At 39.1% G+C, this 22,614-nt stretch overlaps 1 protein-coding gene and 1 long non-coding RNA gene across 12 annotated transcripts in view; one reads left to right on the top strand and one right to left on the bottom strand.

Moving 5' to 3' along the window:
• Positions 1 to 22,614, top strand: part of septin12 (septin 12) — an 82,522-nt gene that overhangs the window by 33,137 nt on the left and 26,771 nt on the right. Inside the window, exon 1 of one of the 4 annotated variants that reach the window (XM_073857344.1) lies at positions 12,334 to 12,356. The exons of 1 other annotated variant lie outside the window; for it this stretch is intronic. Coding sequence is in view for 1 of the 3 variants with exons in the window: in XM_073857342.1 (XP_073713443.1) it covers positions 20,965 to 20,974 (10 nt within the window). In the remaining 2 variants the exon portion in view is untranslated. Of the gene's footprint in view, positions 1 to 12,333; positions 12,357 to 18,009; positions 18,160 to 20,763; positions 20,975 to 22,614 lie in introns of those variants that run through there. 2 more of the 4 variants (XM_073857343.1, XM_073857342.1) reach the window with 2 other exon arrangements.
• Positions 459 to 7,364, bottom strand: LOC129455760 (uncharacterized). 8 transcript variants are annotated; one of them, XR_012359253.1, is made up of 9 exons: positions 7,220 to 7,364; positions 6,001 to 6,543; positions 5,721 to 5,897; positions 3,940 to 3,999; positions 3,723 to 3,803; positions 3,503 to 3,556; positions 3,265 to 3,351; positions 1,141 to 1,228; positions 459 to 984 (listed from the first exon to the last, which is right to left on the bottom strand). It is a non-coding gene; the product is annotated as an uncharacterized lncRNA (long non-coding RNA). The 8 variants fall into 8 exon arrangements; XR_012359254.1 differs by having other exon boundaries at positions 3,723 to 3,797; XR_012359256.1 differs by having other exon boundaries at positions 3,723 to 3,749; positions 7,220 to 7,363.

Below are 22,614 nucleotides of genomic sequence, written 5' to 3'. Positions count from 1 at the left end.
AATAAAATAAAATCAGTAAGTAAAACAAAAAAGTTTTGAGTAGAATAAATAAAAAAGTAGCCCTCCAGATTGTTTTATACATATTGTTGTAGCCCTTGCTCACAATGTTGGAGACCCCTGCAGGCTAACTCATTTCATATTGTGTATCAACAACAATCAACCCTCAATAACAGTTTATGTTGTGTTAATCATAAAATTTCTTCCCTAACAATTTGACAAGAGCTAGTGGAGAAGTAGGCAACTAGCCCACTTGCATGCAAGACTCCGTCAGTGGCTGCGCAGTCTGCAGCCGCTTCCTTTTGAGTTGCCAGGTTTTATGACAAAAAAAGTTTAAATTGAAAGTAAGTGATTGTTATGTGTAGGGTGTATTTCATACACAATATGACAACCTGGTAAATGTCAGTCTAACAGAAAAAAATGGATCAGTGAGTTTTCCAGGAGAAATAACAAAACAGAAGGGCATCTGGAAATTTTTTTTTACTTTGTTTTTGCAAAGGCAGTTTCATTTATTTTAACACTCCACAAATTACACTTTGGGGTGGTTTCCCGGACAGGGATTATCTTAAACCGGGACTAGGCCTTAGTTTAATTCTGAAATATAACTAGTTTTAATAACATGTCTTAATAAAAACATTACTTGTGTGCATTTTGAAGCATCACAAAAGACACTGATGTATTTTATGATATGTCAGTGCAAGTTGTTTTCAGTTTGGACAGCTCTTACATTTATTTTAGTCTAGAACTAGTCTAATCCCTGTCCTTGAAACCGTCCCATAGCAAACTGCAACAAAAATAAGAAATTCCCTCCAGAATAAGTCATACTCCAGAATCAGTCCAATCAATTATTTCACTTAAGATGCTTGCTTGTCCCGCCTTTGCTGCCCCCATTCCTGTCTCTGCTCAGACAGCCGCAGCCAGTTTCTCACAGTCATCTTTATATCAGCCTCAGTGGAACTTTGTAGGCAGGATTTCTTAACACAGCACCTAAAAAAATGTAATAATGTAATAAGCAACAGAAAAAATAAGACAGCACAAAAGTCTATATATCTTCGTGGATGGTTTCTAAAAAGACAATTCAGAAAAGTCAGAGCATTTTGCAAAAAATAAAATCATGTTGTTTCAACACATTGTAGGACTTACTCAGGAGTACCTGATGAATAGGCTGTGATTTAAGGAGAGCACATCCCTTCATCACTGGGTGTGTCTTGCTGCCAATCATCTTGTGGCACTAGGAAATACAGAAAAAGTCCCGTTACACAAAGAACAGCATCACCCAGGTCCAACTAACAGAGCTAAATAAGTGACCCCACAGCAGTGGTTCTAAAACTTTTTCTGTCATTTTTGTCATTCCCCATTTTATGTAGGACTGTGCTGTGTGTGCGCTGTGTATTGTGTGTGTGTGCCTGTCTCAGTGTGTTCTTGATCTGCATGCTAAACAGCTTATGTTCAGGAGAGCCCAGCCCTTCATATTCATCTTCCTGCTGCCAATTAACGGTTGTCACTATGAAATGATACAATTAGATGTGAAACTGCTAAACAGTATGTAGGCTTTTTGCTCTCAAACTTTTCAAGTGCGCTTACAGCCACAAGTTTAAAGACCCAATAGACCCTTTTACTGTTTGTACACAATGGTGACGTGGCAACATATGCACGAGCAGTTTGGCAACGGAAGTATGGCAAGAATCAGCAGTGAAGTAACACAGACAGAGAAAGTTATTTTAAAAAGTTGACTTATCAACTTTTTCAACACATCTACCAGATCCGTGTACTATAGTGGAGTGGATAGAAGACGTTAGCAGATGGCCAAATATAAAGTGGCCAGATACATATGAAGAGTTTGGTTCCAAAACCCAATAAATCCATTTTGACAAATTTTGTTAAAAACGTGTTTTCTATACCAAGAAAGTGACAAGATGAAAACCACTATTTTCTGTTACAAACTTTCACATAGCATCTTTAGGTTATAAAAACATAAAAAATTTTCAAATCCATAACTTGATTTTCAAAGATTTATTATAAAAACAGATTATTTTTTCCACAAAATGCAATAAATTCATGACAAGTTTTTATTCAAAATGCTATAAATCTATTGAATCAATAGCCTTTATAAATAAGCATTCATCTTTGCCATGTTATTCATTTAGTTGACTAGTGGTATACACCAATTAAAAATATAAACATTAATGGCATTAATCAAAACACTTACTTTGTGATATTAAGAACACTGTCATTGATGCGGTTATACTTGACGTTGTCACTTAACGTGTTTCACAGCGATCAGCTGTAAAATGTTTTGGTCCTGCTCGATTTTCGTTGACTTTGAGTAAAATTATGGAAAGTTTTTCATAAGATCCCCTGGGGTCAATGTGTTTGCATGACAGAAACTTGATGTTGTCGGCCCGGGCAAACAAGCACCGGTCTCCCGAGTGTCTCTTGCGTAAATTATTAGATGTTGATGGCTTACGTTTCTTTCCCGTCACAGAAAACCATCACAGGTTTATCAATGCTATTAAAGTATTATTTTGTTTTTGTTTGTTTGTTGATCACGAAGTACATAGTAGATGAGGAAAACTAGTATTCCGTGTACTCAACGCGCCGCCATTGTTTGTTTACATTGCAATGGTGCGCTGCAAACTGTGGAGCTGATTTATGGCATTCTGTAGAAAAGGAGGAGTGGCGTTTATTGCATTTTGGGAAAAAAGGGAGAAAAGATGACAGAATAAAACGGCGTATATTGGATTTTGCTTAAAATTAAGAATTTACTTTTTAATATTGACCTGATATAATACTGATTCTGGCAGCAACTCATTTTTTTCAAAAATGCCGTTTATTTGGGACCAAACTCTTTATATATACGTATATACGTATATTATATTAGTACAACCAAACGCAACAACCAGACATTTTGATGCTGGGAAACCGTTTTAATAAACTTTCTGAGTTGCTAACACGTTAGAACAACTGGCGAACAACAACACTTCCGTTGCCGAAATGCGCGCACAAACTATTTGATCACGTGGGCTGTAAAAGGGTCTATGCATCACATATTTAACGGAAACTTACATTCAGTACGAAGAAGGTCCTCATTCACTGATGTAATCACTTAAATGGAAAAAACACAAATGGCCCAGATCCAGCTTGATTTTAAAATCTGGCCCCAATTCATTTGCTATTGAATTATTCTGAAATGTATTGTTTTACTACCTCAGTATGATGTTCTGAGTAAAAAGTGCAGATTCATACATTACATGTAAAATATCTTACTATCATTAGTCCTCTGACGGAGCACTGGAAGAGGGTGACGTGGAGGCTGCTGCAAAGCACACAGGCCTTCGTTATTATTCGGTGTCACTAGAAAATACAGAAAAACGAAATTATTGGAGTGAACAGTAAGTCAAGTTTATCACAATTAGATAAACTAATGTCAGTGGGCTGAGTAATTGCCACACATTTCTACACACACGTGTCAGTGTTTTCATTGTCTGCGTTTTAAATGGCTTACAGTCAGGAAAGCCTTCAGTTCTCAGCGCCTCTTTCTGAATATTAACCGCAGTCTCTTGGAAAGACAGAAAACCTTGGTTTACTGATCACACTACTAATATAAACTCAAAAATCATATCTCTGGAACATCAAACTATGGTATGTGCTGTGGACCTGTGGAGTACATTGTGTCTGCTTGAATTTAGGGACCTGATGCATTTTACTATATAGGGTACACTTACCTTCACTCTACAATGATGTGGGATGGGCTGGAGGAGTTAAACAAGGGGTGGGAGGGTTAGCCAGCTTTCTTCTTACTGTCACTTCAAGAAGATTAAAAAAGGTTACAACAGAAAGATGATCAAAAAGGCACATCAACCATAAGATTTGCACCTTAGATATCTACATCTGATATTCGCTGTATGAGAAGTGCAGCATTATACACATAAAATGTCTTACTAGGCTTGCTCCTTTGATGGAAACTTGGGTGGGCTAGAGAAGGCTGCTTCCTTTTTGTCACTGTCATGGCCATTTAAAAACAAGGATTAAAATTCGAAAAATGTTTAAACACAAATATTACAAATTCTTATCAGGCATAATTAAAGTATGAGCATGTAATTAAAGGGAGAGTTCACCCAAAAATGAAAATAATGTAATTAATGACTCACGAGTTTGGAACGACATGAGGGTAAGACCTCCGTTCATCTTCGAAACACAGTTTAAGATATTTTAGATCTAGTCCGAGAGCCCTCCGACCCCCCATTGAAAATCCATGCACAGTATACTGTCCAGGAACAGAGAGGTAATAAAAAAACATCATCAAAGTAGCCATTTGACATCGGTGGGTCGGTTGGAATGTGTTGAGGCATCGAAAACACATCTTGGTCCAAAAATAACAAAATTACGACATCATTCAGCATTGTCTTCTCTTCCGGTTCTGTTCTGAACGCGCACGAGACTAAAGTCACATGACTGCAGTGACGCAGCTGACGTACAACGTGGCTGATGTGTTATTAGGTGCGTCCCCGCTTTTTTTTGTGCACCCGAGCTTCGTTTACAGTCTGAGGGAGACGAATGCTGTAAATGTGAAAAAAATTCACAAACATATCTGAGGATAACACGCCATCTGCGTCACAAAACTTTAGTCAGACACATGCGCTACACAATAGACATGGAAGAGAATGCTGAATAAATTTGTCATTTTTGGACCAAGATGTTTTTTGGATGCTTCAACACATTCTAACTGACCCATTGATGTCAAATGGCAACTTTGATTATGTTTTTTATTATCTTTCTGGACATGGACAGTATACCGTGCATAGATTTTCAATGTAGGGTCAGAAAGCTCTCGGACTAAACATAAAACATCGGAGGTCTTACAAGTTTGGAACGACATGAGGGTGAGTCCTTAATGACATTATTTTTCATTTTTGGGTGAACTATCCCTTTAATTTTCTAATGGACATATGGAAACTTAAAGGAACACGCTGACTTTTTGGGATTTTAGCTCATTCACAGTAACCCCCAGAGTTAGATAAGTGCATACATACCCCTTTCATCTCTGTGCGTGCCGTAACTCTGTCTGACGCACCCACCGCCAGCCCATCTGAGCACAAAGACCTGAAGCAAATGGCCCCAGCCAGCACGCTGCTCCCAACAAGCGACAAAACAACAGCAACATCCTCCTATTTATGTGCCGTGATCTGCCCAGCCACACCGTGCACAAACAACAAGGCCATGACACAGCCATCCTTCAACAGTATACACACTGGGAACTATATTCTCAGAAGGCGAAGCACTTGCTACTTGGGGGGAGTAACCGCACAACTCTGACCGAACTCTCTGCTCCTCACCGGGGGTTTCTCAGGTGCTGCTAGCAAATCACTGCACCCAAGTAGCCGGGCTTTGCCTTCTGAGAATATAGTTCCCTGTATGTATATGATTAATAGATGGCTGTGTCTCACATGACCTTGTTATTTGTACATGTTGTGACTATACAAATCACAACATATAAATAGGAAAAAGTTGGCATTATTTTGTCACTTATTGGGAGCAGCATGCTAGCTGGAGCCATTTACTTCAAGTCATTGTGCAAAGCTAAGCTAGCGGTGGGTGCATCAGACAGAGTTACGGCACGCACAGAGATGAAAGGAGTATGTATGCACTTATCTAACTATGGGGATGCAGTGAATAAGATAAAAAAATAAGCCTTTAAGGTCAAAATAGTTAATTCAACTTGCCAACTGTTATGTTGTTTCCAGCCATAGGTAGGAGGGAAGGGGGAGGAGGGTTTTTTGGAAGGTTTGTTGTGCGTTTTCTTCTTTTTCGCCTGTGATGTTTGTGGTGCATTTTGGGTGTCTGATGAAGGGCACGATGCAGGGGATGATGGTGGTGATGGTGATCTAAGTCAGGATGGTCTGTGAATGAAAAGTTTTTACAAAGATTAGTTTTCATATTGATCACATCGAACATAGAAAGTACAATGAGTAACATCAGAACAACATAGCCCCCCACTCTCACTTGTCTCATGTAGTATTCAACAAGAGTATTGTTTTCATCCTTTAGATGGGTTGGGTGATGTCCTCTTGAAAAAACTTTGGAGTATTTTGTATGAGTCTTTATAGACCCTTTTACTCTTTGTACACAATGATGATGTGGCAACGTAGGTGCACGCAGTTTGGCAACGGAAGTATGGTAAGAATCAGCAGTGAAGTAACACAGACAAAGTTATTTTAAAAAGTTGACTTATCAACTTTTTCAACACATCTACCAGATCCGTGTACTATAGTGGAGTGGATAGAAGACATTAGCAGATGGCCAAATATAAAGTGGCCAGATACATATATACGTATATTAGTATATTATATTAGTGCAACCAAACGCAACAACCAGACATTTTGATGCTGGGAAACCGTTTTAATAAACTTTCTGAGTTGCTAACAGGTTAGAGAACCACTGGGGAACAACAACACTTCCGTGGCCGAAATGCGCGCGCAAGCTATTTGATCACGTGGGCTGTAAAAGGTTCTGGAGGCCACCAAGCCATGCCTTCATTGTATTTACCTGAGTGAAAAAAACAGAAAAGACATTTTATTTTGCCTAAATTACAAAGGTTAAATAAAGGCTCTATTTTATGAATAGGTGTGTGTCCAAAAACACTTACTTCCTATCACTTTATTACTTAATAACCACTTTGTCTGACTGTCTACAGTGGCTGTGCACTTGTACTAAACTAGTTCTTTGATTGACAGGTCTACTTTTAACGTTACCATAAAAACGCACAACAAGAGCTGCCTTTAATATTAAGCATGTCACTTAGACAAAATCATTAAAAATGCATTTAGAGTGTAAGGGGTCCATATTATAAAATGACAGATGTCATTTTTGTGTAGACAAAAGACAGTCCGTCAATTTATTACCGTTTACCTAACTGTTTACCGAACGATCCCCTCACGTCAAAAATACTGTCTAAAGCAACTCACTGAAAAATATTTAATACGCGAACATATTAATAATAACTAACCAGGGGTGCGTTTCCCAAAACCATGTTGCTTATTTTCCATTGCCAACCAACTAGTTGCTAACACAACAGGTTAGCAACTATGGTTTTGGGAAACGCACCCCAAGTCAACAGTTATAACAACAAACCAAGTCTAAAAACAAGTAACGTTGCCTCCGACGACAATTTCTGTCATCCGTTTATCGAAAACATTTCCACAATCATATTTAATCAACATACCTTCGCGCTTACACTGCCGGCTTGATGTGGACCAACAACTGCGTAGATCTAGTGAAGAAAAAAAGAGGCGCGGTCGGCATAAAGGTTGCTCGCGGTTCCTCTGCCGATCTTCGGCTGCAGACTCATCGCGCCGATCGTTTACCCACCTACTTTTATTCTGTGTGCGGGGGAAAAACCCCAACCGACACTTTGCCGCTGGTGCCCTCCATTTGCCGACGTCGGTAAGACTGAACGTGCTGTCTGGGTACCGGTATTGTGTCACGCCATGATATGGATTTTGCAAAACCGTTGATACCGGCGTTACATATTTTAAATTCTATTTTTGCACTTATCAGGGTTCCCGCGGGGTGTTACAAAAAAAACTAACCTTCAGAAAGTTATAACTATGGCCTTAAAACGCCCAGATCTTCATCCTAGGACTTAAATTTAACTTTATGAATGTTATTTTTTTAAGACCCCGCGGGAGTTTACCCAAGTCGTCATACCTCCGTTCCCGAGATGCGCTGTCCACAGAAACACAAAACGAAAGGCTCCGATCGCACTTCATTCCATTTTTAATCATCATTTTTTTTAAGAGGATGCACATAATAGTGCACGCAAATCCTGCCAAAGACTATATTTCAGGTGTTGTGATCTGTATACAGTGAGTTTGGCGAGAAACAAGCCCGTGGCTTACATAAGCATTACCAGGTTCTGAAACATAACAGAACCCAGAAGCGAACAAAATCAACACTGCTTTATTGAAAATTAACTTAAAGGGCGTTTTGCAGGTAAAATTTTTCAACGGATTTGTGCAATTTGCTTGTTGATAATAAACATTTAAACTGTTATCCATTGTATTTTATGTTGTTGGGTATCACAAAACCCGAAAAAGTATGAAAAAGTACAGCAATTTGCAATGATTCTCCTGTCCCTCACAACGCACTGTCTGACGTCACGCTGGGGAGAGAATTGACCAAAGCCGCCTTGAGAGCATTGAGAATGATTATAGAAAGACGAGTAAAGTACAGTTCTGATAGCGCAGATAATAGATAAATACATACATACATACATACATAGATAGATAGATACATAGATAGATAGATACATAGATAGATAGATAAGATAGACAGACAGACAGATAGATAGACAGACAGATGGATAGAGAGATAGGCAGACAGCCAGATAGCATAAGGTTAGCATATCTTCGTGTAGAAAGTAAACAAACAATTAACATACTCGTGCATGCTGGCTTGAGGGGGTCCATGATCCTGCCTGAAATGGGTGTAACTTTATGCGATCTTCAGCACAAACGGTTTTGGCAGCATGTCTCTAATCCTGGAAGGTGAGTGAAGCACGTCACGTCTGTTCGCGGGGACCAGCGACCCAAACGCACTCACTTTCTTACAGCCAGTAACGGAATGGCAATCGAGAGAGTCGGGACTTTCACGGGCCGATCTGATAATAGTTATACATTTCGAGTTATATTAGCAACACCGTCTGGCGGCGTGATGTGCGCCGGTTCCCGCAGCCCGCTGGTCAAACTGTGCAGGCAGCCTCTCTGCTCAATAAAGTATATAAAAGTGCTCAACCTGTTCGGCAGGTCCAAACATGTACAGGATTTATAAAAATACGGTGATCAATGAGCGGTTCCTCCTCAAATGGCTTAGCCTGTCGTGATGTAAAAAGCCGCCGAACGCCTGTTTATTACAGTATGTATGCGGTCGGATCCGAGTGTGCTGCAGCTGCTGACTGCTGCTGCGTATAAAATGATCGTGTGATTCGTTATAATCGCATAAACAATATAACAAAGCATCCTTTTATTTCACAAAACAATATATTTGAGATATTATTTGATAGACTAGTAAGTGTGGATTAAGGATGTTTAAAAATCTCTAGCCTGGTGGTCAGGACATGAATGGATCAAATCAGCAGATTTGCGAAGTTTTATTTATCTCCACATATATCATAAATAATAATTAGCAAGGTAACTTTGCAGTATAACACATTATATATTTCCTACGATGTATATATGATTTCCAAATTATATACGTAAGTATTAAACAGCAATAAATGTCTCATCTATCTCTATGGCTCTGGCTGAGTCTTTCTCCACTTCTCCCCAACGTGACGTCATCGCAGAATTGCGTTAAAAAAAACGTTAATACCAAAAACGTAAAAAAAGTGGTCTTTAAGACCATTTTTGAGACATTTTAAAAATTATACACATATCTTGAGTGATTTATGTACCCATTAATCGACAGTGGTGGTTAACCTGCAACATACACTTTAAACAGTCGGGCTGTCGAGTCCCAAGGCACCAACAGCGCCTCAACAGTGTTATACATTTAGGAGGCTTTTTTTACCTCACTGCTTCAAAGTCGTTTAACGGTGTACTCCCTTTCACTCAGATCTGCTCTCTCTCTACTGCGCCCTGCACGCTCTCTCCAGGTAAGCGATTGGAGGACGGAAAGCAAGAAATTACCGTAATAAACCATAATTTGACAAAAAGTGCAATTTATCTTCTTTTAGGAACCATTCCTTTTTTTGATAGCGCAAATGGTTGAGGAGTTACGGTTAAATGAATAGCGCTTTCAGAGTGCTTTAGCGGATAACGTAAGCAACGTACCAAACACATTAAAAACAGCCTTTAATGGTAAATTTCGTTTTCTTAATGCAGATTTATTAATTAGAGAGGCTATTAAACAATACATAGTGCATATTTACGCATAAAAACGTATGAGTGGAGTGTTTTTGGCAATGTGAATCTACTGGTTAATTAAATTAAATGGAATTAAATGCAATAAATACATTTATTAATATAACTAACTTGTATTAATAAACTGAATTCATTAATGCGTTCAGGGATTAATAATAATTTAAAGTGAGATGGCATCTCCCATCAGATGTTCATATTAACAACAAAAAGAAAATCTTGTTCTTTGTATATTTATAAATCAAACAGACACAAGATATACACAGCACACAGCTTTAAAGTTGTTGGATGTAGCGTAAAACATTGTAATAAGGCACATAGCCTACAAGCAAATGACCATACTAATTTCCATATTTTTATACTTATTAGTGACAATATGCATAAGAAGATGAGTCCACCCATCCACACAATTGCGCTTTTAAAGGAAAAAATGGGAAAAGATAAAAAATCATGTCTATGTCCAATCCCTCACTAGTAACATAAGGTTAAAAATAAAAATTTTGTCCGTAATTTAACAAAGGTTTACTACAGTGTGACTCCAAGTTTGATCTCATATGGCAACATACCGTAATACCGTTATACCGGCTGAAGAGTGAAAAATACCTTGATATTAATTTTTGCTCATACCGCCCACCCCTACGTTTCGCTAGATAAGACCCTTATGCCTCGTTTGGGATTGTTTATAGTCCTTTGAAACTCCGTTGAAAAAAAACTGTTAAGTGTTAAGTATTTAGTGTTGGGCTCTATTAAAGTCCATTAAAATGAGAAAAATCTTGCAATGTTTTCCTCAAAAAACCTAATTTCTTCTCGACTGAACAAAGAAAGACATCAACATTTTGGATGACATGGTGGTGGTGAGTAAATTATCTGGATTTTTTTTTTAAGAAAATGCACTAATCCTTTAAATCGAAATCAGAATGGAGGACGGCCCAACTGCGGAAATATGTTACTTGTTACTTCTGTGATTTCAACATAACCATCTTTGCTTTGGGCAGGGGTGGTGCAGTCTCCATGTGAGTGTTTTTCTTCGGCTCTAGAGATGTGGTAAGTCTCTCGCCCCGACCTGTTGGGTGTTTACATGTTGACACTCGCTGCGGTGGTACTCTGCATTCCTGGCAAAGCCCTTCTTGGAGCTCGTATGTTAGTAAAACACTCTATGTTTATTAAATAAATGGTATTATATACATTGATTATAAACGTGCCTGTTAGTTGTATTTCAGGTGAAATATAGTCGTATGAATTAGAGGATAGGTTGAGATGACAGGTATGTAAGACCAGACATGCCTTTCCAGCTTACATAATATGGCCTTTCAAAGCGTATACATACCCGAGCATGTTTGAGTAGTGTTTTCGCTTCGTACCGTCCCTGGGTGCAATTTGGTTAATCGTGCCCTGGCCAGGTTGCAGAGGTGGGCACAGTGTAAACCCAAATCGAGCCCAAGTTTAGAAATTGCTTTTGTCTTACTGTTGAGGGACCAGGCACAATTCTCATCACATTACTGAACTGAACTCCATTTATGTCAGAATGCCATTTTCTTAGAAAGAACTTCCCATAAAAAGTTAATGTTGTTATTTTTCTAGAAGAGTAAAGCAGTGGCTTTGAGATGTCATGTTTCATATGCCGACCCAAATGGAATCTGCAGACTTGTGTGTTTTTGTTACGTTTTTTGACACAAGAATTGAAAGCGAACACATGCGTGCCACTTCCTCTTTTAGGCCACTTCCACAATTGTAGGTTTTCTAGAGATGCCTGTAGTTTTAAAATACTCGCCTTATCGTTTGTGCAACATGTTTAAGTGTACTATTGGGTGATATTAATGTTTCAAAAGCCCATGACATCACAGTGCAAACGAATCTTAAAACATTGTTTTGTAGATCTGATTCAGGAGGTCAGTGCTTCCCCCGGCCCACACATCTCCGGATAAGGGGGAGAGGGGAAAGGTGATTTCCTCTTGGAGAGCATGACGGCTTCCTGGAAGGGTCGTCCCTCCCTGAGAGCAACTGCATCCTGTCCTGAGAACCAAATGAGACTGGATAGAGCCATGTATTTGCTTGCATAAACATAAATCTAATAAGGGTGTGTATGTGTGGAGCATGGCGAGATATCTTGAACCGTAGCTAAAGAGGCAGCTGTTTGTATGGTCCATTGTTAGAAATTATAAAGTTGGCCTTCATCGGATTTCTGTGTATCAATAAGTTACATAACTTTATTACCCTTTTTAATATGGAAGTACTATAGGCTTCGCCTCACAGAGGAAAAGAAAGTGAGAGTAGATCTATATCATGCACGTTCCTAAATTCGTATTGTGACTGTGTGCTCGCTCTGTATGCAGTAGTCTGCAACATTTGTGTCGGGACAGGAAGCGACTCAGTTCCTTGTGTGCCATTGAGGGTAAATCTGTATTTGTCGCACTGATTAAGTTAAATCACTGGCTGTTACTGGTAAGTGTACCCTTACCTCTTGAGAAGTCTTAGGAAGAGGTCACCTCAGGCGTGACAACCATAATATTGACCCCATCAGATTAAGAGGTCAGTGTCAAACAAAGACGGTCTGCGTTTGTGACACATATAACAGGAAGTCAATTGAACTTGAAGGTTAAATACAGAGAATGACAGAAAACATGCTCTGAGGTCTCGACTGCGAGAAAGTACTTTTAATAGCATGCCGAATGTACTTCAAAGAGTTGTGAATTTGTTGTTGAGTATTTCAGCCTAGTTCACATAAAAGCAAGGTATACATACAGGCTTGTATATTGATTTATCAAGTAGATCACTCAAAGAAATGCTCTAAAATGATGCCATAAAAGAACATTTTTGCTTTTCCAAAGACCCTTTTAAGTCTGGGGTTCATTACTTTCTTACCTTTTTATAGTATGTAGGACCTTTGTTCCCTAAAATAAACATTTTGTGGAGCTGAAATGTTTTGTGGATGTTAAAAGTTCTCTATGGAGCCCTGCAGTCTTGAAAACTATTTTAGGGCCCTTTATTTTTAATAATGATGGGTTTATTGTTCCTGTAGCTCAGTTGGTAGAGATTTGCGTTAGCAGCACAAAAGTCATGGGCGCCATATCAGGTACCCACACCAAAGTCCCTTTAGGGGATGTCCGGACCGTTATTTCCGACTATCAGACCGAAGGGGCTGTTTACACCTGGTTGATCAGATCAAAAGTGCACAGCGCTGTAAACGAGGTGTAAAACATTTTGAGCTCGTACACTTTCGACCACATTGTGAGGTAGTCGAAAACCCATTTGGCCGTATTGCTTTTGTGGTGTAGACTTCCATGTGGTCGACTGTGTTCAAACAGCCACAAAAGACCGCCTGTTTATCTAATGTGATGTACCGAGCACAAGGTTTTACATCTTTTCTGACTTCTAGCACAAACACACATTGGCTTTCATTGGTAAAACCAAAGCGGCTGCTCTCCGCGACTTTCATTAGTTTCAAGTTATTTCATCAATTGCTCTGAAATATCAGAGAAAGCTCTTACATATACACGTAGAAGCACTGTGCAGCATGTTTACTTACAACACAAGCAGCGGACCCTGATTTACTATAAGTTAGGTTAATTTAAACCCGTCATTTCTCACGCTCGCATTTAAACGAAAGCAGAGGAACTCCCCCCACAGTCTCCACAGACCCCCCCTTCAAAGTAATCAGGACACAAACGGTCGAAAGTGGACAAAAGTGACGGATTAAAATACCAGGTGTAAGCTTGAATGTGAACGTCCACTTGGGTTCCAATCGATGAAAATGCATCTTAATACCAGGTAAAAACAACCCCTAAAAGACTAAAGTCCTATCTACTTTAATGGGTAAAGCCCGGGATACACTGCACAATTATTGGCTGTCCCAGACGAAAGATTGCCATTGTATAACAATCGTCGCGATTTATGTTGTACAATGAGAGAGGTTCAAAAACGGCCGTTTTCCTGGTCTTGCGTCCAAAGATAGCCTACGATAGTTTTCTGACAGTGTCAGAAATTCGGCATGATCACCGCACAGTGTGTTTGCTGCTACGACCTGCGCGCTGGTATTTGTTTAGCACGAGCGCATGCTGGTGACGTTGCGCTAACGTGTGACGCAGTCGCCGAAGCTTCCGTGTCATCATTGTACAGTCTACATGCCTGTCGTACCCAAGTTTAAACTATCCATGTCGCACAATGTGATAAGGTAATGATCTTATAGGAGGGCAAAAACCCTGCAGTGTATTCCGGGCTTAAGACTCTAAAATCGTGTTCTAAAATCACAATTAAGCAACATATTTTAGACAAACAATTAAACCTGACATCAACTGTACCAAAATTATTCTTTCTTAAGCTCAAATTGCGCTAAAATGCCTTTACTTGAAGTCGTTTCCGCTAATGCACACGCGAACAGGTTAGCAGGCGCCTCAGGTGACTCTCCCTGTGTCCGAAATGGCATACTGTGACAGTAAGTCGTTATAAAACAAGTTAGTCGTTATTAACTGGAATGATGTTAAACAAGTGCAGTTTAAGCACAAAGGACAGCTTTTTAATATGTAGTTGCATTTGAATAGAACCACATAACTGCTTTTCGTACATTTTTAATAAAACAATGCCTCTTCTTTTTTTTCATTGGAAAACTCCTCACTTAGAGGCTCCCGAGATAGTAGTGTCCATCATGTGAATACTTCTTGCCGGAAGTAGTAGGTCATCCGGATAATTTTTGCCTATTGTTTTTCGAATACTATGAATTCGGACATACTATTCGCCTCGCCTACTGCTTTTTGCCTACTATATAGTATAGAAGTAGGCGGTTTCGGACGTAGAGTCTGTATAGACGGTTTCATCGGACGCACGTGCGGTGACGCGATACGCATCTGGTCTGAACTTTACCGGTTTCCGTTTTTTTTATGGTCTGACTAGTTACTAAACTGAATCTTGAACAAATACCTCGTCGAAAATAACAAATGTTTTGGTTTCCTAGGTAATCTACGTGTTTTTTGCTTGTTATATAAATAAACTACGTTTAAAATACTTTGTTGTTTTTTATTCTTAGCGGAGTTTACCGGAAGTTACGTGTTGACCACGAAAGACGCTTGTTTATGTTGTTACTGCTGAAACCGTCTATAGAGCCCCTCCCCCATAAAATTTTCTTTATCAAATGATGATTGATTCTTAACTTATAGGCAGTACTTCCATCGCTTGGCCATATTGAGCGTTGCATTTCGCCCCATTCATAGCAGTAATAGCAGTGCTTAATCTTGTTATATTCAATATCTATGCACAAAATGTATAGGTTGAATGCACTGTATAGTGCCTTGAATAAAATCATCTACAAAATGCATAAATGTCCAATAACATCCAGCTGTGCATCAACTCAGTCCAGAAGAAGCTGTAACAGATGTTTTTGTCTGGCACTTTCTCTCTCTGTCTGTCTTCACCTGTCCCCCGCCATGTGTGGAAGACACCATAGGACGGGGTGAGACTTCAGAAATCCTTTGCTTCCGTCCGCCCCATCCTTTTTTAAGCGTACTGGGATTAGGACGAGGTTAAGATGCTGTAATTGAATTAACCCCTCGAGTCCCACACAAGTAAAGCTGAGGAGAGCAGAAGCTTTCTCACGATGTGTGGCAGTGGATCTCTGTGGTAACCTGATACCTTCAGTCTCCTCTGGGAGGTTTCCCAGGCAACAGTATGAATGAACTGACAGCGTCTGTGCTTACATGTGCTTTTAATTAAAGAGCAGCAATAATAGAGACGTTTAGTGGCAATTCACTGTCCCTCGTGGCACAGCGTACACATACTTCCTCCCCCCTCTCTTCCTCTTCCTCTTTCGCATTTCTACTCAACCATAACGACATCCGCAGAAAATAACACGTCAGTTTAAATAACACGTACGGTTGTGCAATAAGGGGTTTGTTAAATTGAAGGGAAGCTGCACATTGGCAGTGCTTTTCGGATTCAATAGCGAGGGATTCACAAAATTATTTACATTTACAAATGGGGGTCATTGCAGCTCTCTGTTCTTGATATGAAAGTAAACTTAAAGGGATAGTTCACCCATAAATGAAAATTCTGTCATCATTTAGTCACTTGCATGTTGTTACAAACTAGGGCTGCCTAATGATTAGTCACGACTATTCGTTTGCAGAATAAAAGTTTTTGATTACATAATTAGTATACACAGTACATCAACAAATATTATGTATATATAAATACAAACACATGTATGTATATTTTTAAGGAAAAATATATTGATATAATAAATATGTATATTTATATATGATATAAATTATATGCAAATATACAAATAATTTCTTAAATATATACAGGCATATATACATAATTATTATACACATTACACACACATTTAATATGTAAACAAAAACTTTTATTCTGCAAACGATTAGTCGCGACTAATCGTTAGGCAGCTCTTTTACAAACTGTATAAATTTCGTTTATACCATGAAAGAAATTTTGAGAAATTTTGGAACCAAACCATTCGTGGACCCCATTTACTTCCATAGTATTCTTTTTTCCTACTATGGAAGTCAATGGGGTCCATGAACGGTTTAGTTACAAACATTTCTTAAAATATTTTATATTGTGTTCATCAGAACAAAGACATTTATACAGGTTTTTAACAACATGCGTGTGAGTAAAGGATGACAGAATTTTCATTTTTGGATGAACTGTCCCTTTAAGATTTGCTGACGGCATGCTTTACTTTTTCAGTTTATTGTGGGCCAGATCCAAAATTTGCCAAATATTTATTAAAAATATGGCTAAATATTTTTTACCTGACATGAAACTGTATTTTTTATTATTTTATTAGATTATAATATATTATATCTAGTGCTAGGTCAGTTTTTGCAGGTCAGTATTATTTGTGAGAAAAACTATAGATATTACAGATACATTTTCCACTGATATAACAGTTAGTAAAACACAACTGAGTTATGACAGATGTTTTATTTAGTAGGCAGTTTGTATGTCTTTGATTTCCATGTTATTCAAAGCATGTATTATACTGCAGTACCTAATAAAGTCACCAGCCAGCTGGCATTATTTACTCACCCATTATGTCTTACATTTGGTGCTGCTCAGAGCGTGTTATTTCTCTCACCGAATCTTGCTATACGACTTTATCCTCATATGGCCTTTGATGATTTACCCGCTGCATTAAGTAGGTCGAGTTCTAGTCATTTCCTTCGCGAAAAATGGCAAGTCGGTTTCACACATTTTTCATGTTTGTTTTATATCATTCCTTCTCACGAGTCCCACCTCAAAAAAATTGCATATGCAGTATTATAAATGGCAATGATAGCTATTACAAAAACCTGAAAGGTTTATTAGTCATCAAATAATGACCCGGAATGACCAGAATGATGCGGCGGTCGAGAGCACTTTGTAGGAAACTCCATTAACAAATCTCTGTCAGTTAATTAGCTGCAGACGCAGTGGAGCGTTCAGACCCTGCATGAGGCTCGCAGCTCTGCGAAAGGCTTTTAGATGAAAGTGATGAATTGCTGTCATTGGGCTTGTTCTATACTTTATCAAATGATTAAATATTGAATGTAAAATAGACAGCTCTCGCGGCATGCAAAGGTCATTTCGCGATTGCCGCATTAATCAAAATGCTTTTTCCTGTCAGCTGTAAAAAAAGTATTCCCAAAACAGCCGAGATGCTCCGTGTGGTAATAATATGCAGCCGGCTGCCTGTGTGTGAGATAGAAAGGGAGCTTAGATATTGTGCGATGGGAATTTGCTGCTTTTTCTCAGTTATGAAAATCAAAAAGTTCATTCCGTACTAGACTTCCATGCATCCCGACGGAAGTAAAACGTTTGATTCCGTTCACAAAGGATTGCATTTCCATTTGTGACATTACCTGTCTGGGATCGTGAAACTCAACACAAAGACGTGGGATTCGGTGCTCGAGTCTTGCTAAAGACATAAGGATATTAGATCCATCCCACTCTTGGATAACGCTCTTATTTGGTAACCATGGTGATAACAGAGCTGAAGAAAGTGTGCGATTCTTTTGTGTGGCATAAAACTGGTTAAAATACAACCAGGAAGAGAGAGGCCCAAAGGCAAGGAAATGCATCACTCTCAGAGTGCTGTCTGTGGTTGTGCAATGACACACCCTCACACACGCACACACACACACACACAGCGTCGCACACAACTCGTAACTGACATCCTGAACAGTTCGCAATTTACTTTCTGACAGCACATGGGGCCCGGCAACCACTTCTCTATCCTACTTAACTACTAAAGGTAAAAGACCGATTTCTGTTAATATTTAACAACTTCTGCTTCTGTGAATCTCATCTTGGGATCATTTCTGATCTTGGTTATTTTGGTAACTAGCTGTCAGTAATATTGGAATGGGGTTTGTGTGTGCATGTTTAGCTGTTGTAACTTTGATCTGGGAGTGCTGTGGGTACATGTTTGCTGAATGTTGTGGTTTAGCAGTTGGCTGATGTCTGTCGAGTGGCAGTGTGAATGTGTTTGTTTTGTTTTGTGGTGGGGGGTGCTTCAATGTGTGAGGGGTTCCCAAACATCAGGAATCGAATACAACAGATTTATTGTTATTCATGCATAGAACCATCCTAATACACACAAACAAATGTTTGTTAGACTTCTATTGATTTTATAGGCTAATGCCCTAACTTTAAACTTAACCCTCAACGAAGCATATGCATGACAAAACATATAAAGGCAAACATGATTTGGTCGATTTTTTTTGTAAAATGTCCTTACATGTTGGTTATCATGATATTTTACTACAATATGTTAGTTAGTGGTCCTGACTTTTATAGCTACAAGCACGCGCATACACACAGACACACCCACACAAGCAAATTTACTTGGCTTCCTAAATGTGGGCAAACCACAGCTATCCATTTTTGTAGAGCTAATTATAATCACTTACCTACATTGTAACTAGGGCTGGGCAAAAAAGTCGATTTTTTGATAAAAAAAATGTTAAAGGTGCAGTGTGTAAATTTTGCGGCAACCAATGGCTCATTCCAATCCTCAACCCTCGCTTTTAAAACGCATAGAGGAGCTACGTTAGCCGAAACCGGACAAACATGTCATCGTCGGCGACAACTTAGTAAAAAAGTTTGTCCATTAAGGGTTTCTGTAAAAACATGGAGGCACAAAATGGCGACTTCCATGTAAGGGGACCCTCTGTGTATGTAGATAAAACATCTCATTCTAAGGTAATGAAAACTAACGGTGCATTATGAAAGGTCTTCATACACCCCTGATCAAATAGTTTTGTATAATATTTTTCATTTATGTCAAGCGATCCTTCTAAAAATTACACACTACACCTTTAAGGTGGTCGATTCAAAATCGTTCCTTAAAGCCCACAATTTTTTTTTCCATATTTATTTCCGCAAACACTGAACGCAAGATTAACGTTAATCTAATTAATAGTCTTCTCCACTAGATGCCAACCTCTTTTTTTCCTTGCGCGATGTTATCAAGGAGCGAGAGGCGAGCCTGTCATTCATTCATTCAGTCTTTATTCTAATATAATATAATATTCTAATATAATATATTCCATATAATCTATATTCATTGAGTTGAATCGAATCGATTTGATAGCTTTTGAATCGAAATTGAATCGATCTGGAACATCTGAATCGATACCCAGCCCTAATTGTAAACCTATTAGACATTTATTTTAAAATAAATACTTTTTTTTACTTTTCCAGCTTTTATAAACATGAGGACATCCCAAATGTCTAATTTCACCGATTTCTATGCATTGCCACCAAAATTTGAGAGTGTGCCACTGAATTTTACATCCAGTCCTACACGTGCGACCAGTAAATTTGACCTTTTTTTTTGTGATGTGACATTGAATTTGAAACAGCACATTGTACTTTCTGCGTCTATCATATACAGTGGAAATTAGTAGAAATGTGATTATTTGGTTAGCATGTTGATTTACAGTGTGTGCCCCTAAGTTTTCTGGTTGCGCCCCTAAAATTTTCAGTTGGGGGCCACCGTGCTCCTAGTGAAAAGAGTTTGGAGCCCTGCTATGACAATTTTGTACCCCAAGATTTGTTTCAGGCCCTGCTGTGTTGAAGAAGGCCAAACCTTACATGGCCGTATTCAGCGCTCTCCTCGCCTTTAATTTTAAAAAAGGTGAACATCTTTTTATGGAGAACTTAAAGACTAAACACGACAGCTGTGTGTTGAGTCAAACAGACAGTTGGAGACCGAAAGCGACGCGGTTCCTCAGTGAAACTGTGCAGGGATGCTTCACATCTCCAATGTTTAAACAGATCTGGACGGGTGTTGATTTGTTCCCTCTTAAAACCCATCTGCTGTTTGTTTCCCTGTTCATGTAGAATTATAACATTTTAAAAACATACAGCAGAATTAAATTCAAGTCTTGGTTTTGTGTAAACGGTAAAGGTCTTTACACACTTGCGTGTGATTGGCCATTATTATGTCTTTTAACAGCAGCCCACAAGCAAACAGCCCAGCATGACAGCATGGGCAGCACAGAAGTTAGTTTATTATTTAATGGTCGTTTTACTGAACGAGCGTCCGAAATTGCTTTCCTTTTTCTCTCCGGTGAGCCGAATGATAAGTCCGAGGATGCCCGCAATTCAGAGGAGCTCTAAAATTTTTCCTAATTGATTTTATGGGTCAATTATGTGTTTTCCACATCGTGTGGTCAGCAGGGAGCCATGGGCCAGCAGACCAGTCGTGTGCAAATGAGCTGGGGTGAGCAGTAGAAAGATGCAGGAGGAGGGGTTGATGGTTGAACTCCTCTTTAGGATTAGTGGAAGCTGCTTGGCGATCTGCATGTGAATGAGTGTGAGCCGCTTTAGCCGTTACCCCTGCTCTCTTCTTTATAGTGAGAGAGGGGGTGTGAGAGAGAGAGAGAGAGAGAGAGACAGAAGTGTATGGGCAGTTACACAGCACAAAGCAGAAGACATAGTTTTGGGACAGTTTTGAAGAACATCGCAGGGAATTGAGGAGAGATTGAGGAGAGTTCGGCGTGGGTCTTCGGTGTACAGCAGTGGGCAGGGTGGTTTGGACAGAGCTTTGTGAATGAGAGAAGGTAAGAATCGTTTCGTCCCTTGGGCTTTCTGTGTATCTCTGCTTCTGTGCCCCTGTGATAACAATGGGACCGAGCGCAATGGAGCGCTTCCACGGTGCCAAAAGGGGGAGGGGAGAGGCTCATGGCTGCCTGAGAAAGCACACTTTTTAACATGATGTCTTCAGTGTTTGTTGGCTTGTTGTGCTTTGTTCGAGCTAGTCAGATAGGAGATTTGGTGAGATAAGTTCTGGCAGGAAGGAGCTCATGGTTGAGCCACATTGAACCTAGGTATGGTACTGGTTACCCTATTTCACTATTTGCAAGTGTATTGAAATGCTTGAAACAGTTTGACTCACTTCCCCTTCATGTACAGAGTACGTTTTCAGAAGTAAACCTTTGAAGTTTTTATTATTGGTGATGAAAATAACAGGAAGTTGATGTGGCCCAGAATGGTGCCATGATGAGGTTCAGATGCTTTGGTGTTGTTGACTTGCTGGGACAAAAAACATCTTTCTGTTGGCCCTGGGATTCATTACTTCCCAGGATGCATCATTTTAACAAGCCTTGTACTGTACCATTTTGCATGGGGTTTTGTAACTTTTCGACTGTATTATTCAAGTTTACTGCTGTGCAAATGGATATCATGCGGCACAATGATAAATTTAGCTTTTAAATTCCATATCAACTTATGCATGGCAATAAATGGCCTGCACCATTGCTAGCTACAGAGAGCTGTGGTTAAATTGGGAAAATCTGCAAAATTTGTACAGAGAGCCACATAAAAGACAACACGGTTTTATGACCATTATTAATGCTTCATATTATCATGCTCTATTGATCAAACTCTGTCTTTCATAGTCAGCCAAGAACAGTTTACTTCTCAAAGATGTTATTTTGGTTAAACTGTTAAAATATGTATTATATAATATTTTCCATACAAAAGTTATTTGAAGTTGCATTATTTCGATTTGGTTACAGATCAAACGATAGCATGTAGCTGTTAGCATTGAGCATCTTTAAAGTGTAAAATGAGCGCGAGTAGTTTTGCATTCTTATGTTTATGGCTCTGTGGCTATTTGCAATTCTCGAGGGAAACCTTATGTCACACACAGCATATATAGACATGGTTTTGTTTGTGTGCGTGTGTGCCTATTTGCCAGTTTCCTGTTGTAGGTCTCAAGTCACATTTGGAGCATATTGCTTACTCATTTGTTTATAATAAAGTTGTAGATCATCTGGACAGTGCTAGTTTAAATAACTAGTCCAGTAGATAATTGGTTTTGAATGAAGTGAGGGCAAATTAAGAGTAGCTCAACTGGTAGAGCATTGCATAAGATCATGGGTTTGTTCCCCAGGGAACATGCATACTGATAAAATGTATAGGTTGAATGCACTGCAAGTCGCTGTGGATAGGAGTGTCTGCCAAATGCATGCATGTAAATGATCAGTTAGTGATCAGTTTATCACTCTGCAGGGCTCCAGACTAACTTTTTTCACTGGGAGCACGGTGGCCCCAACTGAAAATTTTAGGGGTGCAACCAGAAAATTTAGGAGCACACACTGTAAATCAACATGCTATCCAAATATTCACATTTCTACTAATTTCCACTGTATTATTACTAATAAATACTTCAATGATAGATGCAGAAAGTACAATGTGC

This window comes from Misgurnus anguillicaudatus, chromosome 19, assembly GCF_027580225.2.
Source record: "Misgurnus anguillicaudatus chromosome 19, ASM2758022v2, whole genome shotgun sequence".
In the NCBI taxonomy this organism is placed as follows: domain Eukaryota; kingdom Metazoa; phylum Chordata; class Actinopteri; order Cypriniformes; family Cobitidae; genus Misgurnus; species Misgurnus anguillicaudatus.
Note: the sequence above shows the minus strand (reverse complement) of the source record. Positions and strands in the feature narration are given on the sequence as shown.